This window comes from Dendrobium catenatum, unplaced genomic scaffold, assembly GCF_001605985.2.
Source record: "Dendrobium catenatum unplaced genomic scaffold, ASM160598v2 fragScaff_scaffold_1468, whole genome shotgun sequence".
In the NCBI taxonomy this organism is placed as follows: domain Eukaryota; kingdom Viridiplantae; phylum Streptophyta; class Magnoliopsida; order Asparagales; family Orchidaceae; genus Dendrobium; species Dendrobium catenatum.
This window is the reverse complement of record NW_021319930.1, coordinates 261,344-280,244: the sequence shown is the minus strand read 5'-3', so window position 1 is coordinate 280,244 and position 18,901 is coordinate 261,344. Positions and strand designations below refer to the sequence as shown.

The 18,901-nt window shown below is 31.9% G+C and overlaps 2 protein-coding genes across 2 annotated transcripts; both read right to left on the bottom strand.

Annotated features, from left to right (window-relative positions):
* Nucleotides 1–415: 415 nt before the first annotated feature.
* LOC110095233 (2-oxoglutarate-dependent dioxygenase DAO-like) lies at nt 416–1,964 on the bottom strand. Its single transcript, XM_020820680.2, has 3 exons — nt 1,627–1,964; nt 961–1,279; nt 416–679 (listed from the first exon to the last, which is right to left on the bottom strand). The coding sequence occupies exons 1-3, from the start codon at nt 1,962–1,964 to the stop codon at nt 416–418; spliced, it is 921 nt and encodes a 306-aa protein (XP_020676339.2).
* Nucleotides 1,965–5,853: 3,889 nt separating this feature from the next.
* LOC110095232 (2-oxoglutarate-dependent dioxygenase DAO) lies at nt 5,854–12,046 on the bottom strand. The gene is made up of 3 exons (XM_020820679.2): nt 11,721–12,046; nt 11,006–11,324; nt 5,854–6,126 (listed from the first exon to the last, which is right to left on the bottom strand). Exons 1-3 carry the CDS (start codon nt 12,044–12,046, stop codon nt 5,854–5,856), a joined length of 918 nt encoding a protein of 305 aa, XP_020676338.1.
* Nucleotides 12,047–18,901: the final 6,855 nt, after the last annotated feature.

Sequence of the window (18,901 nt, the reverse complement as noted above, 5' to 3'; positions counted from 1 at the left end):
TGATAGATATTAATTTTAATGAATATTAAGTATAAATGAAAATATTATTTTATTAAAATAATTATTCTAATAAATCTGAAAATCTTTAGAAACTTTGAGAATTTGCCAATAAAAGTAAAAATATAGAAGCAAACGTGATTTAGGCTTCATTTGGAATGACTTTCTTACTTCTTTATTTTTCAATCTACAAACATAATTTATTTGATAATTAAACCACTCAAACATTCCATTTATGAGAATGGAAACTTAATATTAACGTGATCGATTATAATGTCATCTCAACATAATGAAAATTATCAAATTTTTATGATCTTGAAACATAGGTGGAATATATGGTGATGTTAAGTAACAATGCTCACCTCACAACAATGTTCTAATTTGAAACCATTGAACCTTCATATAACTCAATTATATATTAAGCCATTTTTGTAGCTTCATCTATAGCCCATTTGAGGAGGACTTCACCGGCTATTGATGTAGTCGAGCCCCGATTCTTTCTATACTCCATGTAGTTGAAACTTTCAAAGAGCTTTGGGTGCTCGGAATCAATTAATTCAGCTTGAGGCTCAATCTTGTTGTCCTTTGGTGCAAGCATAAATAGGACAATAGTGATTCGTGACTTTGGTTTCTTGCATAACACCCTATGTTGCACATTATGAAGTCTTCCGTTACTCCATACCTCCAACAGACAATCAAGAAAAAATTTATGAGGCTTTAAGAAAATAGTAAAAATTGTAGCATTTTATAATTAGATTGAAAGTAGTTATAAAAAAAGGTCATTATGTATTTTAAACTTTGTATAACCTCAACTTTAATTATAAAAATTTTACATGTATAAATATATGCCTTACTTCTAGATTGAACATAATTCATTTATTAATCTCTTTAATATCATATGTCACAATAAGAAGTTGGGTAGAAACAACAAAATTTTTGTTATGAAGAACATATCTTGATTACCTTTCCCATATCGCCAATATTAACAAAAAATGTTCCTGGAACAGGATCAACGGCTAGAAAATTTCCCGTGGAGCCCATAATCTCAAATCCTTCATTTGACTCATCTTCAAAAAGGATAGTGATGAAGCTACTATCTGAATGAGCTATCACACCACAAGTGCCAATAACAGTTTCTTTTGTGAAATTGTATTTGTTCATCCTTAAGTTGCAAGACCATTCTTGAAACGAACAGTCCTTGATTCCTAAACCTTGGGCTACTTTGAATGCCAAATCCACGATGAGATCATGAAGTTTCAAAGCAAATGTACTCAAGATTTCTCTGTAAATTTGATAGCTATTATGTAATAATAAAATAGATTTGCAAGCCTCCTCTTCCAAAGTTATTTGCATGAGGAGAAATTGTTAGACATAGAGATGCGTCCGAATTACTAGATGTATTGTGTACTCAATGTGTACACTCTGCGTATATACTGCGTAGTTGTAGATACCCAGTAAATAAGCATCAAATATTTAGTTGTGAGGATTTGTTGCTTATTTGCTTTGTATTTACAAATACGCAGAGTGTACGCAGAGTATAAACAGAGCTTACGCAGTGCATCCAGTAATCCGGACGCATCTCTACCTCCATTGTCCGCACCTAGTAATTTTCTTTACAGGAGAGCTCACCTATCGTGGGACGAGAAGTCCAAGAGAGAGCAAAAGGTATGAATGTCAATGGAGGAGCTAGCATCGTAGATGCCCAAACTCTCGTACAATGGTCCCAAACAATTGGGCTCTATGTAGCCACTTTTGGAAATGACATCGGTGTTACGTTGCTTTACATCTGTAGGAAGCTTCAATAGATGTTCCACTAAAGCCTTGATATCAGCCATAATTTTCTCAGAAATCCCATGGTTGATCACTCGGAAACAGCCTAGCTCTTCCACTGCCACCATGAGCTTCTCCTTCTCTTCTTCAAACTTTGCCAAGTCGATCACTGGCACTATTATTCTCTCCACAGTCATTAGTTGGAATTGATCTCTACAACTTCTGCCTTGCATTGTTCCTTCGGTTGCTGCTCTAAAAGATGTTGGGAGCTTGTTGTTTTAAATTAAGGCTTTGAAGTTTTTTTTTTTTTTGACAAAGCGGTCAAAAGTCAAAACATGTCCGGCTTTTCTTTATGTATTTCTTGCTTTGGAAATCATTGTCGGAAGAGATTACGGCTTCGTTTGGGACGGCTTTTTTACTGCTTTCTAAAACGGAGTTTTAGTACAAAATTTTTTATTTTTGTGTTAAAACTCCGTTTTAGAAAGCAATAAAAAAGCCGTCCCAAACGAAGCCTAAGGCTTCTTTTTGGACGGCTTTTTTATTGCTTTCTAAAACGGAGTTTTAGTACAAAATTTTTTAATTTGTACTAAAACGGAGTTTTAGTACAAAATTTTTTAATTTGTACTAAAACGGAGTTTTAGTACAAAATTTTTTACCAGTTTCCAATGGCATCATTATCAAAGTCTATGATATGCATAAATAAATTAAAAAAAACTCGGCATTTTATTTTATTTTCTTAAAAATAATGAGTGATAAATCATAAAAATGATAATTTAGATAAATAATTTTATCTTTAATTTAAAATATTAAATTTAAGGCATCAGCAAAGCTAAGAAAACATGGAAAGGCAAAATGTGAAGAGATTAGTGATAATCTCAGTAATGGGAATCTCGTTGTCAATAATTGATTTGGCGAAGTTGGAAGTAAGGAAGAAGAAATTATTACAAGCGGAGTCCTATACTCTTATAAAATCTGGATGATTCTCCCGTACTGAGTCCGCAGTTATTTCATACTTTGGAAATCATCATTGGAAGAGATTTAATTTCTTGAATTTTTTACGTTTTTTTTCATATTTCACAACATAATATAAAATTATGCGATTCCAATAAAAATAAAAGAGTAATAATATGTCTACAAGTATATATATATTGATATTTAGTTAAAGTATAAATAAAAAATAAAAATTATTTAAAATTTATACAGAATCCCTTATTAAAATCACACAAGAACAATCCTTAATTACAAAATAATATGGTATCTCATTGGAATGTAAAAAAGCCTAACCAAATGAAGTGTTGCTTAGAAAAATATCATTTATAATAACTTCCATCCATGACCAATAAGAAAATCTTATCATTGGTCATTTTTTATTTCCATAAGTCCAACATATAGTCTCAATGGTAGCTTCTCCTAATCCTCTATCTAATACTATTAAAAATAGCATGAAATTTTATTCACTAACTCATTTGGATTCTTATCTAGCTCTAATAAATATCAAGAGTAATAAGGCAATAGATTTTAACAAAAGAATTTGTACAACTAAATATCTAGAAACCTTGTTCAATCTATGTCGGCCAGGTTCGACAATGTCAACTCTAATCAAGCCAACACAACATGGACTACTTGGTATTACCTCAAAAAGAACTTTCTAGTCTATGAAAAAACTTGTCTTAAGCAGGCGACTATACCCTTAGAACTCATCTCAAATAGATGACTTCCAAAAGAGTACACCATATCATGTTGATATCTATGATTACTCTAGAAAATGACTTCTTTTGCTTGGAAAGCTATTTGACTTCTAATCTCTTAATATATACCAAGCCAACAACTAATTATGAACTTGGTAGAGAACCTCTTCAAGTCAAACTTTTAATTAAGATGCATGGCTCTTTAATTTTTTTTCATAGTCATGTATGTGAAGCCTAATATCGAAATGTGGAAGAACTTTTTATCTCTTAATTTATCTACTAGAGTCATTAATTTTAATGAAAGCCAACACAAGTAATCATGTTCATCAAAGTGTGTCTGTGCGCACGCGAGCGCGTGCGTGTGTGCGTGATTTATGGCCCTTAGGAGTTTATTTTTTCTTTGAATGTTGCTCTTTGGTGCAATAGCTAGCGAGTTATTCATCTCACTTAAGGACTTGTAATTTTTATATGTTATGAATGCATGGGACCATGAGTGGGTTTTAATTAAAATTAAGCATGATGCATTCAAGTGAACTAATCATTTGACAGAGACTTTTCTATCACACAACAAGCCGGATGCATTCCTCCACTTTAGCCATCCAACATGAATTCTGCTAATAATATCTCCATCTATTACACCATCACCATGAACAATTGAATCTAAGAGTAAAGCCACTCATCCACCTAAGCATCCTCATCTCTGTAGCACTAAACTTAATATTATATTTCTCTTTTAATTAATGACCAACATTCTGCACCATAAAACATTGCTTGCAGCTTTCACTTCCATCTTATAAAATTTTCTCTTAAGTTTGAGAGAGACTTTTCTATCACAAAACAAGCCTTATACATCCTTCCACTTCAATCATCCAAGTTGAATTCTACTGAAGATATCTCCATCCATTAAAAGCCGGCAGTTTACCGCCGGTTAGAACCGCCGGTAATAGGAATTTTTCCTGTAGTGTGAACAGTAGACTCTAAGAGTAAAGCCACTCATCCTCTTAAGCATCCTCATCTCTGCAATACTTAACTTAACATTATGCTTCTCTTTTAAAGGTCAACATTATGCACCATAAAGCATTGCAGTTCTCACTACCATCTTTTATAATTTTTCCTAAATTTTGAGTGAAACTTTCTATCACACAAAAGCCCTAAACTATGAACAATCTCCATGCATCTTCTAATTAACCCTAAAATATGAACAACATACTTGAAATGAAATGGAAGGAAGATTACTTTCAAAGCTGATCGGATGCGACAAGAAGGGACTGTTTAGATGCAGTAATTAGGGTTGATTTATGGGATTTGGCTGAAGAAGTGCACGAAAGGGAGAAAGCTCCCTTCACAACGAGAGAGCTCCCATCGTTTCTTTTTATTTAACTTCTATCCAACAGTAAGGAAACATCATCAAGTTGACTCAAAAGAGAGAAGTCGAACAGCGACTAAGGAGCCTAAGATGAACAATTTTGATGACGGTCGAGGGAATTGAAGGAACATCATCAAAGGAAATGATGGAAGAGGGGTTGTCGAAGCTCGAGAGTACAAAATAGAACACAAGCAAATGAAAGAAACTATGAGGATGAATTATTTGTGATGGATTTGTGGTAGCTAATCCTTAGGAAATTTGTGGTGGATTAGACAACGCAAATCCGCCACAAAATAAACGACAAAAGTTTCTCTCGCAAATCCACCTCTATCTCAGAGAAAAAATTTTCTGTCGTAAAGTCTGCCACAAATTGTTGTCTTTCCAGTGGTGACTAGTGAGATCTCATAGCCCTTACAGACCATCATCATCACCAATCTCATTGCAATTCCTAACTTCCTTGTCTCCTCATCATTCGACAAGATACATGTCCAAATATCTTCTCATTGAATGTTTCATGGAGTCTGTTAAAAGGAGTGTTAATACATGTAAATAGTTAAATTTTAGTATTAAATACTTACATGTAATAATTTTAATTATCATGTATGTAGATCTCTGACTATTAAACATTTAAAAGTATAATCATGATTAAAAAAAGTGGGAGTCATAAGGGATGTATGAAATCTCTGGAAACATTTTCAAATGTTTGTAGGCCATAACATAAATACAATTAAACTATTAGACATTTATCAGTATAATTAGTGCATAAAAAAGTACTAGAATTAGCAAGATTTAATGAAAACTAAAAAAATAATATCTATATTAATTATGACAAAAAATAGTGTAAGAATTAGCAAGACTACAAAACAAACTTTTTTTTTTCACTATAGAATAGAAGACAAACAATTCACCTAACATTAAAGAATTCATAAATGTGAAGCTTTAGTGTTTGAAGAAGAGGGATAATGAAATAATCAGAGAGCAAGCTAGGTTTTAACATAGAACATTTCAACCCACTAAAGATTGTTAATTCTTTTATTGTGTAGTGAATAAAGCCATTATTGCAGCTTCATTTACATCGATATGTTCTTTCTCAGTTAGTGATAAATTTGATAACTTGAGCATTCTATACTCATTGTAATCAAAACTTTGGAAGAGCTTCGGGTGCTCAAAATCAACAAATTCGGCTTGAGGCTCAATCTTATTATCCTTTGGTGAAAGCATAAATAAGGCGACCGTAGTTCGTGGCATTGCTTTCTTGCAAATAATTCTATGTCTCACATTATGAAATATTCCATTGCTCCAAATCTTCAACATGTGCAACAAAATTTATAAGACTTTAACAAGATTAGAATTTACAAGAAAATATAAAATAAGAAAGAGTAATATTCTAAGGATTCATTTGATTTTTTGTAAACAAGAAAGCATTCTATGCACTCACAAAAACAAAATCATCATGAACTTTAACTTTGGTAAAACCTAAGTAATTTTTATAATTTAACAAATCAAATAATTAAGAATGAAAACATCTTTTTATGAAATATAAACTTTACATACAATTGCAAAAATAAGCATTAAAAAGTTCTTTAAATTGATAAAGATGCATTTAAATACATGAACGAGATAATCTAAATCATAATTTAAGAGATTTCTCATTTTCTAAGTATGATTATATATATATCTTATTGCTTCTCTCTAATATCCAAGTAATAAGGTGCTAAATGTATGTAATCTTGAATTCCTTGGTCATTTCTTTATTTAGCGCCTTTATTATGCAAGGATTACCCATGATATGCAAGCCATCAACATTGATAAACACACTATCAAAATGTCTCTATTTTGATTGTTAATATAAAGTGCATGATCATTTCAATATTTAGGAACTTGTTGATTAAAGTATTCTAAGCTCTTGGAGCTTATTTTAGACTATATAAGGCATTCTTCAATTTCAAGACTATCTCTTGTTGTCCATTCATAAACTTCTTCTTCAAGAATTTCATTCAAGAAAATAGAATTCACATGCATTTAATGGATTTTTCATTCAAGTTGGGCTATCAAAATATGATTAGCTTAATGGTTTCAAGTCAAAGCAGTGGAAGAAAATATATTAAAGGTTCATGATCTCTAAAGAGATAAAAAAAAAAAAAGTATTATCATCTTGATTCTCGATTACCTCTATGTTGCAAGATTTTAAAATGCAATATATTTTTATTTGAACTCCCAGTTGAATTCATTTTAATGTTGATCCTTCATACATGATTGGTGGGATAAGTGGAGTAGTGGATTTTCATAACTCTTCTCTTGCAATCTAATCTATCCTGGGTTGTTGCTAACATCTTCTTCTTAAAAAATGGTAACATCACAACTAAAGAGACTTTTTCTACTAATTGGATTCAGGAGCTTATAACCTTTGAAGCTTGAATCATAGTTAAATATATGTTTTCACATTTGTCATCAAGCATTGTTCTCTTCTCATCTAAAATTTGAGCATGCAAAACACTTCTATAAACTTTAAGATGAGAAATTCTTGCTTTCCTTGCCCTTCATTCTTCCTACTAAGTCATTCCATGAACAAAAGGGGAGAAATTTTTTAAGTAGATTACAAAAGCTAATGCTTTAGCCCAAAAATTTGTAGGCACTCTTGCTCTTGAGCATGGTTTAAGAAATTTTAAAAATGGTTCAATTATTCCACTCTTCTACTTCATTCTGTTGTGGTGATCCTAACATCAATAGGGGATTATGAATTACAATATCCTTTCAAAATCTTTGGAATTTGGTGAATATGAAATTTCCTTCTCAATTAGAACTCATAGCCTTAATGTCAAGGAAACATACCAATAAAAAATAATCAATAGATGATAGGAAATATTACTCCTACTGAAAGTCAATAGTCTAATAATTCTAAAAAAATTAGTGCATATTAATTACAAGTGGGTTTATTGCTCTTAATGTTGACTAATTTGACGATTTCTTATGATATTATTTCTAATTAGTGCAAACTAGAACCCCCTCCTTCAAAAAAAAAAAAGTTCAGGGTTAGCAAATTTGAGGTGTTTACATTTTAGAAACCATTCCCATGATGATTTACTAAATAGAGCCTTTAAATAGATTGTAACATAATATTAAATATGTAATGAACACAAGACCATCATATATACTTCTACATCATCTATTTGAATAGGTTTTTAGTGCGTATGTGCGTATGTATGTGTGTGTGTGTGTGTGAGAGAGAGAGAGAGTGTCTATATATATATAATTTTTACATGCACAAAAAATTATGTTATGTTGGAGCACCACAGTGTTGTGCTTATGGAGCAACAGCAGAGGCCTCTTTGTATATGCAGTTTTGATTATGTGAGTGCAATGTCACTTAAAAACTATATGCTTTTTTATAAAGTAGCTTGAGTAAGCATTGTGGCATTGATGTCTTGAGTGTTGCGACACTAGCATGATTAAAATATTTTTTACATAAAATATCTAAATCCATTCTTTCTTAAAACCCTCACCCAGTCATCCCTCCCCAATCTTTGTTACTTGGTTGAGAAGAGGAGAGAAGAAAGGGGAGAGAGGACGAGAGTAGAGAGACAAAGCAAGGTTGGGCAGGTATTTTTCATTGCTCCAATTACAAAAATTATTATGATCGGTATAGGACCTAAATCCTATCTTTGTTTCAACTATTTATTCCTATATGTTATATCTTTCTTCTTAATTTGATAAAAATGTTATGCCACAATCTAACATTCACTGTGTAATTTTTAATATGTTATGGATATATTTATTATGTACGTTTTTATATAATCATTTTATATTTTCACTGTGTGATTTGGGAAATATTGCATTTCATGCCTTGCAATAAGTATACATACTTTAATAAAAATTATGAAAATGGATAAAAAGCTTCTTAACATTCATAAGAATATTGCACATGAATTGTACGACCAGTTAAATTCTATGCATAATATGATTTGATGAACCCTACCGTAACACCGTATTAGTGAGATGCATGTGGATTGTAATTAAATATCAATATTGCATACATGACATGCAATGTGTCATGTTTAGAGTTGATATGTTTAAAATGAAATGCATGTGGTGAAATATATGTAAGCAAGATAGGATATTTTGATATTATTTAGATTGATGTAGAAATATCCTTGACTAGGGGTGGAAACCGACAAGCTTTCATTAATATTGGGTTAGTGGTGTCAACCCATCCATAATACCTGGAGAGATAAGGGAATATGAAAGGATATGGAAATGAGTATCGACAGGCTAGGGGTGATGACTCTCATGTACAATACCACCTGATATTATGATATGATATGACATAATATAATACCCTAGCATAATATGACTTAAATGAGGAAAACACCACAAAAATTGGTTAGATGTCCTCACTTGCATAGGGTAGTATAGGAATATGAGAATGTGTAGTTTTTTTAATGTTAGTTGCATGATATGATAGCATAGTTAATAATAAATGGATATGATACTTTATTTCATAATACACATAATAATTAAATTATAGAATATGACATGTTTATTCACTAGGCATGCATAATATCATATAATATGAATAGTAGTATCATTTACATGCATAGCAGCATTTCATACAATGGGATGCAGATAAGCTCACATTCATAATGTAATAAGCATAACAAAGCATGTATGATTATAATAAGAATATGCTATTAATAGTTCTATTTCCACAAAAATTATTTTTTTATAGATTTTCAAATAAACATAATTGAAATGCCTACAACTTGTTTAACATGGATATACATAGACTTAAACATTTAAATGATTGATTAGCATGTATATTATTTAAATGTCTTGCATTGATGCAGTTTTAGGTTTTGGAAACCTACAAGGCTCTTTGTTTATTATATCTAATTTCTATGTCTCAGAGAAGGGAGAGGAGTAAAAGGAGTGAGATAACTAATAAGTTTGGTGATTTCTTTTATTTCTATTATTTATTTATTTTTGTGATCATGATGAATGTATTTTGTTCAAAGATATTAGAAATTGAACATTAGAAATTTCATGATCTTTGTATATGAATTATTTTGATGATGAAATATGTATATAATTTGGAAATGATGGATAATTTCATATATGATGTTTTCACTAGACTTTCAATATATATATATATATATATATATATATATATATATATATAGAAGCTCTACATGTTAATTAGATGGCAAAAAGAATTTCCTACCAAAACAAATCTTGGGGCTAGTCGCCCCAACCTATTAATATTACAGGTTATATCAAATCGGGTTATATTGGGTTGGGTTGTGATAGAATATTCAAGAGAAATATTCTATTTTTGACATATACACCTTAGATTAGAGTAAAAGGTTAAGATTACTTAAAAAACTCAAAATCATCATTCCCTACAAAATATAACTTGCAAACTGACACAAACTCTCTTTAGAAGATATTTCTCTCTTTCTCTTTCTCTTTCTTTTCTCTTAGAAGTTTTTGTTTCTCACTTAATGTTTAAACCTTAAGAAGAGGTGCTATTTATAAATACTAAGAACTTACCCACACATTATTCACCTACCAAGTAATCTTAAGCTTTTACTCTCATCTACTAAATCTACTACACACACATCTCACATTTATTAACTAATATATGACTTTTAGAAAAATTTACTTTTCAAATAAATTTACTTTTTAACATAACTGCCCAATGAAAACAATACCTTTAAAATTCTTGTGAAGTAAGCAATTGATGCAAATTCGGGTTTTGTTTGGAATGGCTTTTTTAGTGTTTGTTAAAGTGGATTTTTAGTACAAATTTTTAATTTTTATACTAAAAATTTGATTTAAGAAGTAGTAAGAAAGCCGTCCCAAATTAAGCCTCAATCAAAAGTAGCATCACTTTGATTGTGAGAAATGGTACCAAGTATATATTCTAAGAAACTAAAAAAGCAACTATGAGTATTATGGTTTTATGTTAGTATATTTCTAATATTAAAAAATCAACTTAGGCTTCGTTTGGAGGAGGCTTTCTTAATGCTTTCTAATGCAGCTTTTTAGGCAAAAATTTTTGTACTAGAAAGCTGACCTAGAAACCAATAAAATATTCATCCCAAGCGAAGCTTTAATATATCATGATATAAAGTCGCTTCTAACTATTTCGAGCAAAATTTTCTTAAAAATCGCATATCATGATTACCTTTGCGATATCTCCCATGGTGCAAAGAAATGTTCCTGGTACAGGATCAACTGGAACAAAGTTTCCAGTGAGGTCCATAATCTCAAGTCCATCAACATACTCATCTTCAAGAAGGATAGTAATGAAACTATTGTCTGTATGGACTGCCCCACCAATAGATCCAATGATTGTTTCTTTTGTGAAATTGTATCTGTTCATCCTTAAGTGAGAATGCCATTCCTGAAATGAATAGCTTTTGATTCCCAAACATTCAACTATTTTGGATGCCAAATCAACGATCAGATCATGAACTTTAGAAGCATATGTACTGAGAATTTCCCTGTATGTTTGTTCAAAAGAGGCATATTACAATAAAAAAACTCGTTAAGTTCAAAGTAGTTAGTGTATGCTTCATTGCATATTAGTTGTCATTTTACTGCGCTTTTGCTGCCCTTTTACTAAGTATTTAAAAAGCGCAGTAAAAGAGCAGCAAATACTCAATGAGTGAAATATTTGTTGCGCTTTTACTACGCTTTTGCTTTATTTTTGCAAATACTCAACAAAAAAGCAGCTAATATGCAATTAAAATTGTATATTAGCTGCCCTTTTGAAAAATACATCAGAAGCACATTAAAAGCGCACAGAATCCGGACTCAAATTTATGTCTGGTAACCGGACCTAGTAATTTGCCTAACAGTAGACCTAGAGAAAAGAAAAGAAAAAGAGAGAAGCCCACCTATCATGGGATGAGACATCCAAGAGGGAGCAAAAGTTGTAGACGTCGGTCGGCGAGCTTGCATCATAGATGCCCAAACCCTCATAGAACGGAGCGACAACATGGCCGCTTTTGATAATAACATCAGTGTTGCATTGCTTCACCTCAGAGGGGAGCTCGAAGAGATATTCTGTAGAAGCCTTCATATCCGACATAAGCTTTTGAGGAACTCCATGGTTGATCACTCGGAAAGAGCCATATGTTATAACTGCTGATATAAGCTTCTCCTTCTCTTCTTCAAACTTGGCCAGGTTTATTACTGGCACCACAAATCCCTCTGTAGCCATTATCGCCGATCTCTTCACCTTCTACTTCTCTATTCTTTCCTCTGTGCTGCTCTTTTTTTTATAAATTGAAACATTGAATTTCTCGCCATTAACTTATCTCTTTGTCAACAACTCAACATCATACTCTTTTTTTTTTTAAATTGATATCATTGAAAGGGTTGGACTTATTCTTACCTAACATCATCTTATATTTTTGTTATGTATTTTATTGTTAGTTAAAAACATCCCAAATTAAATTCAAAACTATTTAAACTCTAATTTCAGCAAACTTATAGATGAATTGAACGTGTAATTAAAAAGAATCCAAAATAAGTATTTAAATCATAGATGAAAGTTCCACAATATTTGTTGCGTCTTGAAGTTCGGGTGAAACTCCGGCGTCACTTGGAAGTCGGGCGGAATTCCGGCGTCGCTTGAAAGTCGGGCGGAATTCCGGCGTCACTTGGAAGTCGGGCGGAACTCTGGCGGTGGTCGAGGAGGAATTTGTTCCCTCATATTCTTCGCTTCTCTTCTTTGTTCTTTCTTCCTTGGGTCCTCCCTCTCTCAAGAGAAATGAGGGGCAATTTATAGTCTTTTTTAGGATGGCATGACCCGTAAATAGGAGGATCAAGGGCAAATGTGGTTTGGATGGACGGCCGATATTGAATTCCTTGATCGTGGACCGTTTGTCAAACATTTGAAGGTCTTAATGATATCAGAATTTAGCGAACTTGGGCTCGTTGGATTCGTCTCGTCGAGCCACTCGATTTAAATATAAGCATGTCATATTTGAAAACGGTTTGATAATCCAAATTATGGATTGAACCTTCCAAATGTGCTTCTATTCCTCGATTCTGACTCATTTGGGCTCGGATTGAGTTGAATTTGGTGTCGTTGGTTTCGTATTTCCGGGACGCTCAGTTTGACTGCAAGTTTGCTGAAATCGAAGTTCAGATGATCCTAGATTTAATTTTTGAAGTTTTTAACTTGATTTTTGCCTCAAGATTTATGTCCAATCAAAATAATTTTTTGATGACATATCAATATTAATTGAGAAATGAAATGATCTCCAAATTTTATGTTATTATAATTAATTTTTGATAACTTAATAAGTTTATTAAGGTATATAAAGGATGGAAAGACAGTCTATGACCGAGATAATCGACATAGATAATCTGATGGAGTGTTTTAAAATTTTAGCTAAAATTATTAAAATATCACTTACAAGAACTATAAATATAAATTAATTCTCTGTATGATGATCAACGTAAATTATCACTGCAAAAAACAATCATTATTCGTTGATCAAATATATATCATCATTCGATCAAGTCACCCGACCACCTAAGTTCATCCAACTTTTATTGCTCAATGTTTTTGTTCATTGAAAAGTTTCAATAAAATTTTGATAAATAATATTTATGCTCTAAGTTGATGATTTTTAGATTTATATTGACATTTATAGATTAGATTACAAACAAAATATAATAAACAATAAGAAAAAAATGATATAACTAAATAATTTTAATTATTTAAATAAATTAAAATTAAATCAAATAGAATATATTTAAAATTAATAATAATAATAACACTCTTGATTTAAATAATCTATTGTAAATGTACTTATCATTAAGACAAAATTTCAAGTCCTTTTCTTCATCCAAATGTCCACAAGCTTACTATTTCTTTGTCTTTTAATGACACGTTCTATCCTATCCAAAGGCATCATTATCAGAGTCAATGATGTGGATAAATAAATTAAAAAAGTCCGCATTTTATTTTATTTTTTTAAGAATAAAGAGCTATGAATCATAAAGAATGATAAATTATTGAAAATAGAATGCTCTTAATCTCCAGGATCAAGAAGAAACTTATTGGAAATAGAAAACTGCCTCGAAGCACATTAATACTGAGGGTGATAATAACACCAAGTATTTTCATGCTCTTGTTAAGAGGAATAGGACGAGAAATTCAATCCATGAAATTAATTTTGCTGAGGAAATTGCTTTATCGGGTGTGGATTTCTTTAAGGGTTTGTTTAATAAAACTTTTAATACCACTCCTTTTGACACTCTCATCATTATTCTCCATCTCATTAATCGGGATGACAATGAGGCAGTCACTGCATCTCCTACTTAGAGGAAGTTAGGAAAACGATTTTTGACTTGAATATTGACGTTGTGGCTGGTCTGGATGGCTTTACCACTAATTTAAAAAAAAAAACCTGGGATATTATTCACATTGATGTTTTTAATGCTATCTCTAATTTCTTTGTGGGTAATGCTATTCTGAAAGTTTTCTCTTCCACCTATATTGTGCTTATACCTAAAATCAATGGTGCTTGTAATTGGAATGATTTTAGACATATTAGTCTTTGTACCTTTTTTAGTAGTTGATATCCAAGTTTCTTTTCAACAAACTTTCTCTTTTACTTCCTAAAATTATTGCTCCTAATCAGACTGTTTTCATACAAGGTATATCCATTTCGGATAACATTTTATTGGCTCAAGAGATTGTGCATGACTTGGATGTTAGGGTGCCTGGGGGTAACATTACTTTCAAACTTGACATTGTCAAAGCATATGTAACATTAGTTGAGACTTTCTTTATCATTTTTTGAGTTTATTTAGTTTTCACATTGGTTTTGTTAACCTTATTAAACTTTCTATTGAAAATTATTTTTTCTCTGTTATTATTAATGGCAAAAGCAATGGCTTCTTCAAGTCTTCTCATGGGTTGAGGCAAGGTGATCTGATATCTCCTGCTCTTTTTATTATTGTCATGGATTTTTTTTCTAGAGGTATTTCCAATATTTTTTAGAATTATCCGAGCAAATATTATAGAACTTTGGGGAGTTTTCCTAATTCTCATTTATATTTTGCTAATGATGTTATCATTTTTTAATGCTTCTATTAATTACATGGTTAAAATGCTAATGAGTTTCTTAAACAAATTTGAATCTTTTAGTGGGCTCTTTATTAATAAAAATAAGAGCTGTTTCATTGTCTCCAAGAAGGTTTCTCATGATAGGGTGATTGCTATTAGGAATTGCATTGGTTTTACCAAAGGCTCTTTGCCCATTAAGTACCTGGGGGTCCCCCTGTATAAGGGTAGGAAAATTAATTTTCTTTTTGACGATCTTATTTCTAATGCGCACAATAAGCTTTTTTTGTAGTATTCTAGCTGCCCTAGCTTTGATGGTAAACTTACTCTTATTAAAAGTTTTTTGTGTTCATTACCTGTCTATATTTTTTAAACTTTGCAACCTACCCGTGATGTGTGTAACAAGATTGAGAAACTTATTAATAATTTCTTTTTGCGTGGTTCCAACTTGCATTGTAATGTTATTTGGTCCTCTTGACACAATTGTTGTGGTGTGTTGAAAGAATGGGCTTTGGGTTGTAAGACCATGTGGGATTTAGCCCATGCTTTCTCCTATAAATTGTGGCTTAATTTTTTATCTAACCTGACTCTTTGGGCTAAGTTGATGAATGTTAAAATTTGTTTTGGTATACATTATATTATATGTACTTATAAGAAGGGTGATTCTAAGGTTTGGAATAGGTTTTACAAGATCAAGTGGAGTGTTGAACCACATTTTAAATGGGGTTTAGGCAAAGCGAACCTCTTCTTCTGGCAAGATCAGTGGCTTCATGGTCGGCCCATTGATTCTTTCATCTTTTCTTCTTCTATGTCGGATTCTAAAGTTCATGATATTATTTTTGATAACATGTGGAATTATAATAAACTGGCTAATATTATTCCGGACACTATTTGTTTTAGAATTTTGAGTATTCCTATTAAAATTGATATTGATTACTTACTTCTTTGTGACCTTTTTTATAATGGGATGCTCTCCTTAAAAGAAGCTTGGCATGACTTCATGACTTCAAAGAGAAGCATGGTGTTGATAAAATTTACTCCATAATTTGGCATAAGAGTATTCCTAAAACAATTTCGATCTTTGTGTAGAGAATCATGCATAATTACATTCCTTCTGATTACAACTTGAGAAGAAGAGGCTTTACTATTAGTTCCAAGTGCCAATGATGTTTTCATTAAAAGAATATGCATCATATCTTTATCTCTGGTCCGGTTGCTATTAAAATTTGATCTTTTTTTACGACATTTTCAAGTTAAAAAGTTTATTGCGCATATCTCTATTTACAATTTACTTGATTATTGATTCATTAACTCTAAAGGGCATATTAGAAATGTTATTCCTTCTCTTATTTTATGGTTTTTGTAGCTTGCTAGAAATAATTCTATTTTCAATAGCTATAAGATGGACTCCCATCAAATTATTACTAGTATTAAAGATAAGGTTGGTATGTTTTTTGGCGCTAAACTTTTGTCTTCCAAAAATTTAAAAAATCATTATTTTGTGGCTCATAGTTTTGGTATTTTCTTGCCCTATACAAGTAATTTAGGTTTTTTTTTTTTTTTTTTTTAACAAGTACTTTAGTTGATCCTAATTTATACCCCGATTGTTGCTCTTCTTTCCTTTGAAGCATTATGTCAATTTGGTTGTTATGGTTCATGTTGAGGGTGTGCTGGAATGTTTGGCATAGCTGCTTGTTTTCTTTGGGGCTCTCAGGTTTCATCATCTTATTGTTATGGTGGTGTTGGATGGGTTGTCCCTGCTGTTTAGTATTTCTGAAGTGGAATTTGGGTTGCTTTTGTATGGTTGATTGATGATGCTTCCCCTTTTCTTCCTTTAACTAGTCGTCGTTGGCTTCTGGATTCTAGACGTTGATGTCTGTTGCCTACATGATTATGAGGACTTATTGGTTGTTTAGGATTTCAATCTCTCAATATTATTATATTTTCTATGGGATTAGAATTGAGTGGCATTAGGGTATTGTTCATGAGGGTTGCAGACGGAGTATCTTCCTGAGCTATGTTAATCCTCATTTAATTGATGGCTTCATCGCCCTTTATCGGGCACGGTCTGCTTTGATTTTTTTGTGCTCATAGCTGGAGCTATTCATGCATTATTTCTTCTGTTTATTATGCGATCAATTGTTGTTGGTTTTGCTTTAACGAGTCTACTCTTTGTGGGTGGGTGGCTCTGAACTAGAATTTTTTTTATTGTCTTATGGGCCACTTCTACTGTTGTATCTTTATATCATTCTTGATAATTTTTTGGATATTTTATCTTATTTATCATTATTCTTCTGTTATATTACTTCTGCTAATTGGATGGAACTCAAAAAAACAAACTTTTTTATAATCTAGATCATTCAACCTTTGGATCTTCTTTAATAGATTGACGATTACAAATCATAGACAAACTCTAATAGCTTCATGCATCCTTTTATTAGGCATGGTAAAATACTCTCATGCACTTTATTAGATTTTTTTTCTAAGTACTTTAGCCTAAATGATACCTTTAAATGAGATATATAGTAGGATTAAGTCTTAGCCTTCTCTTTCTCTTTTTGTTTTGCTCTTTTTTTCCACTTTTATATGATGTCTTGGCCTTTCATGACCTACATTTATAATTGTCATTTTAGAAATGATAACTATTTTTCTTTAAGAATATCAATGAATAATTATTTAAGAAATTATAATAATTACATTTGAGTTTTAATCAGTTTTAAAATTCCTCATATATATTTTTCTTGCATATAATGTTTTCTAATTGTTTCCTACTAAAATATGAATTGCAACAAAACTTACTATGTTTCAAAATGTATATTTTAGGAAGTATGTAAAAAACTTAGGCTTCGTTTGGGACGGCTTTCTTACTGCTTCTTAAACCAGCTTTTAGTAACAAAGATAAAAACTTTGTAGCTCAAAAAGCTGCCTATTAAGGAAACACTACAGAAAGCATGGTCGCAAATTAAGCCTAATTAAAATATGATTTTAAGGATTAGGTTAAGCATCTATACTCAAACGGATTCCAAGAATTTTAGTTTGACATGTTTAAAGAAGAAACACATGTAGAGGCAAATCACATGGCTACATAACACAAAGATGCTGTTTTAATGGGTTGATTTATTGTGACTTGACACAAACACAATTCCCGCTCTCGCTCTCTTCTCTTTTGTGCTTGTGTGAAAGGGAACAACTGACATCTTCTGAGCCTTCAGTAACGCACGTTATTTCGTATCGCGAGTACAGGCCGAGCGACAGGCTTACGAGGTGATCACCGACTGACACCGCCCATCCAAGTGGAATATGCAGACCACTAAACTGAAACGAGAATCCACCAGTAAATATCCGAGAGGTCACTATGTCCTTCCAACCGCATAGGCCAAATATATTAAATCTTTCTTACTAGTAACCAAAGTGATACAGAACTCAGAGCCTCTACCCGTCCCGAGTCGCGCACAGAATAATCTCCTCTGGTCAACGAGCAGACTCTCAAAAGGAGTTACAATAAATCTTGACCTGTCATCAGACTAGATATACTACATATTTCCATTGAAAAGGTAGTCGCAACATAAACAATTAATAACACATTCAAGATTATGAAACGGTGTGATCACCAATGGTTCTTTTTACCACTGGTTGCCCTCCAAAGTACTCTTGGTCCTTATCATTAGCCAATCACACCAATATCCCTACAAAGATGGTCAATTATCCATAAGAAGGCGCCTCAATTTGAAAGACTATTCATTGATAACAAATTGCCATTCCATTTTTAGATAGATCCTATCGTTGGAATAAAAGCAAGTGCACCTTACACCCATTTTCACTGCATAGGCAAAATTGCATACAAACAAAATAATCATGTTAAGTTACAATAATTTTTTACGAAATTGTTCGTTGACAATGTGACAGGTAGTTTTTTTTTATTGATTCCCCTCAAAGCAACTTTTTTTAGTTATAAAGAATTTTGAGTAGAAAATTTTATCTAGAAAGTTGTCT

Bases quoted from the DNA above. Each gene is read 5' to 3' on its own strand.
- LOC110095232 (XM_020820679.2), bottom strand. From the start codon at position 12,046: ATGGCTACAGAGGGATTTGTGGTGCCAGTAATAAACCTGGCCAAGTTT. The intron at 11,325-11,720 runs GTGGGCTTCTCT...ACAAACATACAG, and splicing joins GATGTCTCATCCCATGATAG to GGAAATTCTCAGTACATATG. The intron at 6,127-11,005 runs GTAATCATGATA...CACATGTTGAAG, and splicing joins CCATGGGAGATATCGCAAAG to ATTTGGAGCAATGGAATATT.
- LOC110095233 (XM_020820680.2), bottom strand. From the start codon at position 1,964: ATGACTGTGGAGAGAATAATAGTGCCAGTGATCGACTTGGCAAAGTTT. The intron at 1,280-1,626 runs GTGAGCTCTCCT...TCAAATTTACAG, and splicing joins GACTTCTCGTCCCACGATAG to AGAAATCTTGAGTACATTTG. The intron at 680-960 runs GTAATCAAGATA...TGTCTGTTGGAG, and splicing joins ATATTGGCGATATGGGAAAG to GTATGGAGTAACGGAAGACT.